Source organism: Pecten maximus, chromosome 10, assembly GCF_902652985.1.
Source record: "Pecten maximus chromosome 10, xPecMax1.1, whole genome shotgun sequence".
NCBI lineage: Eukaryota > Metazoa > Mollusca > Bivalvia > Pectinida > Pectinidae > Pecten > Pecten maximus.
In genome coordinates, this window is record NC_047024.1 from 7,738,727 (window position 1) to 7,748,949 (window position 10,223).

General features: G+C 38.5%; 1 protein-coding gene across 1 annotated transcript; it reads left to right on the forward strand.

The window, feature by feature from the left end:
• The first annotated feature begins 606 nt into the window (after nucleotides 1–606).
• Nucleotides 607–3,759, forward strand: LOC117336502 (zinc finger protein 652-B-like). The gene is made up of 3 exons (XM_033897095.1): nucleotides 607–828; nucleotides 2,430–2,607; nucleotides 2,716–3,759. Exons 1-3 carry the CDS (start codon nucleotides 716–718, stop codon nucleotides 3,133–3,135), a joined length of 711 nt encoding a protein of 236 aa, XP_033752986.1. The 5' UTR covers nucleotides 607–715; the 3' UTR covers nucleotides 3,136–3,759.
• Nucleotides 3,760–10,223: the final 6,464 nt, after the last annotated feature.

Below are 10,223 nucleotides of genomic sequence, written 5' to 3' on the forward strand. Positions count from 1 at the left end.
TGCCTATAGACGACGGACAAAGGGACATAACTGGACATAGACGACGGAGACATAATATATATTGAAGTGTAGACGACGGTAATTTAGAAGAGACTAACTAAATGCCGGTATCAGGTGATTCTCGGTCAGTTCCTATCTAAACTTCAGCCGGGAATCAGCAGATACCGCTGATAAATATAACCTAACGCCGAAACATAATTTTAGCGACCCAGGCCGAATAACAATTTAAGACTAGACTTACCGAAATACGTTGCGCCACGCAGGGTCTCAGTGTCTGACCAGTTCCGTGGTCCAAACTTCAGCCAGCACTGGCGAGAACCCCGCGAAACTGAATATATAGCCCAGTAGCCCCACCCCCAGTCTGTATTTTCCCGTGCTACACGCGTAATACGTAGCTAACTACCCGAACCGGCTAAGCTACACGTACCCTGTTACCAAATATAACTAGGGGAAAACCCCACGTCACCAACACTAGGTGGCGCTAGTTCCTACTTCCCAGCATGGCCGCCAAGCCGACAGACGATCACGGAGGTTAAGATACAAACAAAACCAATCCTGCTACACAGGAATGAATTCGAAATTGAGGCAAACTTTAAACAACTAAAGATCAGCAGAGGATATCTACAATAACGTTGACGTTTGTGTTGTTAAAAAAATACATTTAGTAAATGATTTAACTTTTAAAGAATTTACTTGTTTAAGAGAAGTATGGAGGATGATAATGTGTCTGGTTGGTTCAGATGGATTAGCGGACTGGGCGACAACTTACTCTCTCCATAATTACCCCCTGATAAGGACACAAGACGAAGCTTTTCACACAGAAGAACGGTATGTTTTTATTCCAGATAGTACATGATTATGGTAGGTTTTATTGTTTTCCTACTGTGTGGTTAAAGTAAAGTTTTTGTTTTTAATGGTATGGTTAGCGTTTTTCATATTTTACACTATCGTATACGTAACTGCTATTATTCATATACTGTTATTTCTTATCAATAGGCTTACACGTTTGAAATCGCTTATTACATATGTGGTTTTGATTTAACATGTTAACGGTTTATATAGTTTTGTTTGAACTCTAGAACAATGACCCGACAGATACACGTACATATGTACGTCCCTGTAGAGAACAGTGCTGCATAATGCACAGAGAATACATTGTATAATAAAGTCTTGTTTTCAATCCTAATCACTTTTGTCGTAGATAAGAGGCATCTTAAGGAACGTTACTTATGTCGAATAAAAACTCTTCAGAGCTTATGTTACACGTAAAACATGTTAGACGTTTTTATATTTTCTATCTGTATCTAAACGAATGGTTAATATCTTTGACTCTCCATCTTTTGTACATGCCACGGTGACTGCATGCCTGTTAATCAATTCATACAACACGGGTCCTAGAGATGCACACTCTAGTAAGAGTTATGTCCTTATTTACTTTTATATCTATTTTACATTTTCTATACTTTTGTTATTTACCTTTTCTCTTCTCTGTTATACTTTCAATACATTATCTTCTCTATTATAGAGTAAAACTTTCCTCTCAATTATGATCTTTCTTTTCCTCCATTAACTTATAACAAACATATTTACATATAGAATATATATCTATGCATGTATTAGAAATACAACTATATAATTAAGATTATTTATAATATTTATGATAACGGAAGTACGGAAAGGACCTGTATAGGCTTAGGCTGTTGTCCAATCCATTTTTTTATATCCAGATTCTATCTTTATTATAAAATATTGTACATATGTAAATTAATTCAAATGTTTGATTGAATAAAATATTTTGAAATCCAGATTCTATCTTTATTATAAAATATTGTACATATGTAAATTAATTCAAATGTTTGATTGAATAAAATATTTTGAAATGAAAATCTCCTATTCGGGGAGAAGGAGAAGAACATCTTAAGATGCTGCCTTTTTTAAACTATAGCTTTAATTGCGGCTCATAAATATCACAGCACAATACACTGATGGGGTCCCACGACCGAGAAAAGTGTGAAAAAATGTGTGATGTGCGATTAAATACGATCGGACGATATATTGCGAAATCGCTTTCTGAGGGTAAAACTTAAATGTGATACATGTAGCATGATTCTTCTATCCTAGGACTCTTAATATTAATTTTTATATTTTAACAGTTGCAAAAGTAATTACGTCACAAGTTTAACCGTCTGCCTTATTTAAGCGGATGGGAACTATGGCAACTACCTAAAACAAAATCAACCAAATTAGCACGCGCCCCAATTTTTTTGTGAAATCTATTCAATGGTTAAAAACTAGAACTGATATGACTAACTCCTTGATTGACGGACATTAGATATGTTTGCTTGTTTAACACTGGTTATGAGCTATTATTGTTTAATAGCGCAATGCAAAACACAGTGATATAAATTAACTGTTTTATCTGTATACAGCTCGGACCCCCTCCTATGTCCTGTGTGTTGGAATTGCTTCAAGACAAAACAAAATATGACAATTCATCTGGAAAGTGTTCACCAGAAAAGGAAATTTCCGTGCTCTATATGCAGAAAAGAATTTGCTTACAGCAACAGTCGATTGCGTCATGAAAAAATATGTAATTCATCGACTACAGTAGGTTATCATCTTATTTACAAATTGAATTTTATAATAATTTGTAATATCTTATTGACATATCAGTCATGGCAACGTTTTATGAATTTACTTTTGTTGTCCAACCAGGAGCCAGCATCAAAGAAGAGACGGACCGAGGTAAATCCAGACCTCAACGACACGACCGACAAGAAAGTGAGAGATGGAAAGAAGTGGAGACCCACGCCTGCGCCACGCTGGAGCTTACTTCGACTTAAACCAGCTTCTCGCCGACCGATACCAGCCCCTCGTCGACCAATACCAGCACCTCGCCGACCGATACCAGCCCCTCGTCGACCCACACCAGCCCCTCGTCGACCCACACCAGCCCCACGCCAACTCACGCCAGCCCTCCCGCCGACCGTCACCAGTTCAACGACGACCAACACCAACTCAGTTATCTTATTTGTTGGCCTAACGGTCAATCATTTAAACACAGACACGATACAGAATACAGCATGGCGTTCGTCTTATACAGAGAACGATATTACTGTAGTAAGCATTGTTTGATAATTTCATTAGATTTGGAGGAGTTTCAAGTCACTCGGACCATACAATGAACTCGGAGTTTTAATACACAACGGGCGATAGAGTCCAGGCTTGACCGACAGCAACAGTGATCTTAAGTAACACGCTAGAGACATCATTCTGAGCAACTGACTCAGGACGAAAAGAACTGATAGAGGAAAATGAACTTCCGGATGAAAAGCAATGTGCGGTAACGCACACATGGAGATAACAGAAAGAATGACATATGTACAACTCATCCAAAGAGGATGGACAAAATGGCTGTTATTGGAGAAAAAGTTGTCAGGTGCGGCTATGATGGTACGTTAAGTGTAGTGCTTCATCATTTAAATATTTCAGTGTTTCCCATCTGTTTTGTGCCAAACATATATAGCCATTGATCATGAACTTGTACCATGCCTACCAAGGATTTATACAAAAATACACGTGGAAACAAGAGTACGTACGCAGTGTATTGGCAGTTATATCCGAGAAGGATGGACACGATTAAAAATGACAACTTTGAGGTCTTTAAACTTCTTTCTATATATATCGTTTTAAATGGTAAAATGAAATATTGAAACATTTTTTTTCAGCATTCACAAGTAGATTCAAAACCAAAGCAATAGACCAATATAAACGAAATGTATTGTTTCACTTTTTTTGTGTGTATTAGCGTTATTGCAGACGTGTTCCAAATACGACCTAATTGCGTCATGAGAAATATCTTCTAGTTTATCAAAATAAGTATTGCCTTCGTTGATTATTTCTACGGTACTAGTTTATACATGTAAGTGTGATTGAAATAGATACATTTTATTGTAAATCTGTATGAAAGTACTGTATCCATCCCGGAAAAATACATAAATACAACAAAAGTAACTCTCCGTCCCCAGTATAACGAACGTTCCCTAACATCAGTTACTCTCCGTCCTCTGTGTAACGAACGTTCCCTAACATCAGTTACTCTCCATCCTTAGTATAACGAACGTTTCCCAACATCAGTGACTCTCCGTCCTCTGTATAACGAACGTTCCCCAACATCAGTAACTCTCCGTCCTTAGTATAACGAACGTTCCCCAACATCAGTGACTCTCCGTCCTCTGTATAACGAACGTTCCCCAACATCAGTAACTCTCCGTCCTTAGTATAACGAACGTTCCCTAACATCAGTTACTCTCCGTCCTCAGTATAACGAACGTTCCCTAACATCAGTAACTTTCCGTCCTCAGTATAACGAACGTTCCCTAACATCAGTTACTCTCCGTCCTCAGTATAACGAAGGTTCCCTAACATCAGTAACTCTCCGTCCTTAGTTTAACGAACGTTCCCTAACATCAGTAACTCCCCGTCCTCAGTATAACGAACGTTCCCTAACATCAGTAACTCCCCGTCCTCTGTATAACGAACGTTACCTAACATCAGTAACTCTCCGTCCTCAGTATAACGAACGTTCCCTAACATCAGTTACTCTCCGTTCTCAGTAAAACGAACGTTCCCTAACATCAGTAACTCTCCGTCCTAAGTATAACGAACGTTCCCTAACATCAGTAACTCTCCGTCATCAGTATAACGAACGTTCCCTAACATCAGTTACTCTCCTTCCTTACTATAACGAACGTTCCCTAACATCAGTTACTCTCCGTCATCAGTATAACGAACGTTCCCTAACATCAGTTACTCTTCGTCCTCAGTATAACCAACGTTCCCTAACATCAGTAACTCTCCGTCCTCAGTATAACGAACGTTCCCTAACATCAGTTACTCTCCGTCCTCAGTAAAACGAACGTTCCCTAACATCAGTTACTCTCCGTCCTCAGTATAACGAACGTTCCCTAACATTAGTTACTCTCCGTCCTTAGTATAACGAACGTTAACTAACATCAGTTACTCTCCTTCCTTACTATAACGAACGTTCCCTAAAATCAGTAACTCTCCGTCCTTATAGTATAACGAACGTTCCCTAACATCAGTTACTCTCCGTCCTTAGTATAACGAACATTCCCTAACATCAGTAACTCTCTGTCCTCAATATAACAAACGTTCCCTAACATCAGTAACTCTCCCTCCTCAGTATAACGAACGTTCCCCAACATCAGTAACTCCCCGTCCTCAGTATAACGAACGTTCCCTAACATCAGTTACTCTCCGTCCTTAGTATAACGAACGTTCCCTAACATCAGCGACTCTCCGTCCTTATAGTATAACGAACGTTCCCTAACATCAGTTACTCTCCGTCCTTAGTATAACGAACATTCCCTAACATCAGTAACTCTCTGTCCTCAATATAACGAACGTTCCCTAACATCAGTAACTCTCCCTCCTCAGTATAACGAACGTTCCCCAACATCAGTAACTCCCCGTCCTCAGTATAACGAACGTTCCCTAACATCAGTTACTCTCCGTCCTTAGTATAACGAACGTTCCCTAACATCAGCGACTCTCCGTCCTTATAGTATAACGAACGTTCCGTAACATCAGTTACTCTCCGTCCTTAGTATAACGAACTTTCCCTAACATCAGTAACTCTCCGTCCTCAGTATAACGAACGTTCCCTAACATCAGTTACTCTCCGTCCTCAGTATAACGAACGTTCCCTAACATCAGTTACTCTCCGTCCTCAGTATAACGAACGATCCCTAACATCAGTTACTCTCCTTCCTTAGTATAACGAACGTTCCCTAACATCAGTAACTCTCCGTCCTCAGTATAACGAACGTTCCCTAACATCAGTAACTCTCCGTCCTCAGTATAACGAACGTTACCTAACATCAGTTACTCTCCTTCCTTACTATAACGAACGTTCCCTAACATCAGCGACTCTCCATCCTTATAGTATAACGAACGTTCCCTAACATCAGTTACTCTCCGTCCTTAGTATAACGAACGTTCCCTAACATCAGTAACTCTCCGTCCTCAATATAACGAACGTTCCCTAACATCAGTAACTCTCCGTCCTCAGTATAACGAACGTTCCCCAACATCAGTAACTCCCCGTCCTCAGTATAACGAACGTTCCCTAACATCAGTTACTCTCCGTCCTTAGTATAACGAACGTTCCCTAAAATCAGTTACTCTCCGTCCTCAGTATAACGAACGTTCCCTAACATCAGTGACTCTCCGTCCCCAGTATAACGAACGTTCCCTAACATCAGTTACTCTCCGTCCTTACTATAACGAACGTTCCCTAACATCAGTTACTCTCCGTCCTCAGTATAATGAACGTTCCCTAACATCAGTAACTCTCCGTCCTCAGTATAACGAACGTTCCCTAACATCAGTTACTCTCCGTCCTCAGTATAACGAACGTTCCCTAACATCAGTAACTCTCCGTCCTTTGTATAACGAACGTTCCCTAACATCAGTTACTCTCCGTCCCCAGTATAACGAACGTTCCCTAACATCAGTTACTCTCCGTCCTCAGTATAACGAACGTTCCCTAACATCAGTTACTCTCTGTCCTCAGTATAACGAACGTTCCCTAACATCAGTAACTCTCCGTCCTTTGTATAACGAACGTTCCCTAACATCAGTAACTCTCCGTCCTTTGTATAACGAACGTTCCCTAACATCAGTTACTCTCCGTCCTCAGTATAACGAACGTTCCCTAACATCAGTAACTCTCCGTCCTCTGTATAACGAACGTTCCCTAACATCAGTTACTCTCCGTCCTCAGTATAACGAACGTTCCCTAACATCAGTAACTCTCCGTCCTCAGTATAACGAACGTTCCCTAACATCGGTTACTCTCCGTCCTCAGTATAACGAACGTTCCCTAACATCAGTTACTCTCCGTCCTCAGTATAACGAACGTTCCCTAACATCAGTTACTCTCCGTCCTCAGTATAACGAACGTTCCCTAACATCAGTTAATCTCCGTCCTCAGTATAACGAACGTTCCCTAACATCAGTTACTCTCCGTCCCTAGTATAACGAACGTTCCCTAACATCAGTAACTCTCCGTCCCCAGTATAACGAACGTTCCCTAACATCAGTAACACTCCGTCCCCATTATAACGAACGTTCCCTAACATCAGTGACTCTCCGTCCTTACTATAACGAACGTTCCTTTATTCAAATGTTTTCAATTGGAAAGCTTATGTGCTTATTTCCTAGAGAAATAGTTATTTTCTAACTTTAGCAATGACATTAGTATCCTGTACTTATGATCCTGGCCGTAAACAGTGATTGAAACGATTTGAACGGTTATAACGGAATCTTACTTTCGATGTACGCGGATCCCTCCTTATCACCATTGATTAATAATTATATTTAGAATGTCCTAATAGGATTTCAATTTATTATGTAGTATTATCAGGGATGAACTATGACGCTCAAAACGCTGCACGCTATGCTCCAAAGTTCGTTTCCTAGCAACATGGACCACGAGCGATCGTAATGAAATGATGTAAATAATTATAAATCACAAATAATTTTCTCCTGATATGACAAGCATTAATCATTCCATCTAAAGTCAAGATCGCTAAGCTGAACTCGTAGGTGTCATCAAGCATGCGTCATGGTTATTGGCCAATTTTATTTGTTTACAAAATCTGTTATCTATTACGTGAATTTATCAGCTGATGCCAAACCTGGATCAAAATGTGGCTAGCTATACGTCAACACTTGCTTGATGCTGCTACAAGTCGTTTCATATCTTAAATGGTGACGTCACCAAACAATAGTTCGAGCGTATTGTTGTGAAAAACCACTGCCAAACTCATGATTGGTTTGAAAAGTGTGAGTTAGCCGGGGTCCTGAATCGACAGGTAAATCAACAAATAATATCTGTGATGTCACAGGAAGTTCGTCATATCAATTTCCATTAAATCAATTACTTTAACCACCGATTGAAATAAACCATGGTTACTGAAAAGCGTACGAGAACAGTGAAGGTGAATAAAATTATGATACGTTACCATAGTGACAAATTTCGTTTGTTTTCTTGGTGTTTCACGTCGTCGTAATTGATAAGATCATTTAAATATGGCGTCCAGGAATATTATTACTAATCTCAATCCCAACGTTATTTAATATCAGAAGCTGGACTCCATAGTACAGCATTCCACCCGATTATAATTAGATGAACAAAGACATTGTTGGTTACTGTAGGTGTACAGTCAACGTACTCAACAAGCTTGAATATCGAAAGAAATTGGTGTGTAAACGTATGCATTTGAAATTTTGAAGTTTATTTAATATTCTTATATTTTTATTTGCCGACAATTGAATTGTCTTTAGGTTTCAGTATAATACGCAGTTAGTACCAAAAGTGATTGCTGTATGGAACAGAGGTCTCTATGCAGGCGCTTTTAAATCTAATATTGTCGACCTTGGTAGTCATTAGCACAGTTTCTGTGCAGTATTAGAACCTCGAGAGTATTTTTTATTAATAACAAAAAACGTTTATATTACTGTGCCGTTATAACTTCACAGCCTTTTTTTTAAGAACAGTAATATTATTTTCTGAAATAAATTTCATAAAGCCGAAAATATGCCCCCATCTTTTCGATATCAAATTATTTTATTTCCTAAAATTTCATTTATTTTCCATTACTATCACAAATTACAGCGATATGTTGTATTAATAAAGTTTCTTATCAAAACTACAATTCAGCTTCTTGGAATACTTTTCAATCTATGACTATATTATAATGGACAGAAATGTTTGCTGTATTTCCGCGAGCAGCACGTGGTTTACACCAACTACAACGATTCCAGTCGCTCCTGGAGGTCGTGATGCTGCTTTGTAACAATGAGTCTGTCGTTAAATCGTCAGCCAGGAACATTTTTGGGGGAAATATGAGTGTGCTCTCTTGGTTATGGCACTAAATCCGTTTTCTTCAACGAAAACAAAAACATTTGATATTTATCCTTTGAAATGGAGACAACAAATGGAGACAACACGTGCTAACTAGGGTATTTAGTGGGCGTTATATACATAGATGAATCGGATTTGACACATCGCGTGTGAAATATAGATAGATACACCCAGTAATAGATCAGTAATGATATATACCCTGATATCGAGATAACCGTATCTCCACGAATAATCTCAACAATATCTATAAGAATGACACCATATCTTAGATGAACTGTACATAACCGGTCATACGTGATAAGAGATTCACGTGCATAATATGTCACGTGTACGATTGTTATACGTACATGTATATTGTATTGCAAATATTCTTATCATTTTCACTGTTGTTTTTTTTTGTTGTTCGGCTTTTATGATTAAAAAAAAAACGAAACTCATTAAATAGATTTTTGGTAATAATGTTCCCCGGAAGTAGGAGAAAACAAGTTATGTGAATTAAAATTAATGTGTTAATTTTGTACATTTCACTTTAAATTCATTTTACATGTATATGTTGTTTTAATCACGTTCAACGTCAGAGAATGATTGTCGGAACACCGGATATAAACTTCTTTTAATTAGTGTATCGAAAATAATGAGGTTTTGAAGTAATACTTTCAGGGGTATGCACAAATCAATAAATTACCAGAGCAGTGAACATATTTTTCACAAAGGGGTCATATTACCTAAACAATAAAAACAAAACAAAACAAACAAATAACAAAGGTTGATACAACGCAAGTGTTTTTAAAACCTTTTATATTTTGTATTTGTATCATCATTACTGATGAATATTTTTGAGAGAAAAAAACCCAACAGATTTTCGAATATTGCCAAATAAGCTGAGAATCTAGAGACGATAGTTTATTTGATAACAGAAAGATTGAAGGCCTACGGTTTTGAATTCTTATTTCATGACCTATTCTCAATAATAAAGGAAATTAAAATCTAATGTACAAACACATAGATTTTAGCATAAGTGGATAAACATATCGCACTTGGCCTTAATTGGAATAAAACCCAATGAATGATACATGCTGTCTGTGAAGCATTTACATGATCCAGATATTTGGTGACAGCGAACGGGCCTGGTATCTTGTAGGGTGCCCTCGGACAGCATGGTGACAGCGAACGGGCCTGGTATCTTGTAGGGTACCCTCGGACAGCATGGAAAGTGCAATGTTCCTGGAGACTTGTTGGTGACTAGGGGGTCTGGTCATGAGGCGGCACC

Bases quoted from the DNA above. Each gene is read 5' to 3' on its own strand.
- LOC117336502 (XM_033897095.1), top strand. From the start codon at position 716: ATGATAATGTGTCTGGTTGGTTCAGATGGATTAGCGGACTGGGCGACA. The intron at 829-2,429 runs GTATGTTTTTAT...ATCTGTATACAG, and splicing joins GCTTTTCACACAGAAGAACG to CTCGGACCCCCTCCTATGTC. The intron at 2,608-2,715 runs GTAGGTTATCAT...TTGTCCAACCAG, and splicing joins TATGTAATTCATCGACTACA to GAGCCAGCATCAAAGAAGAG.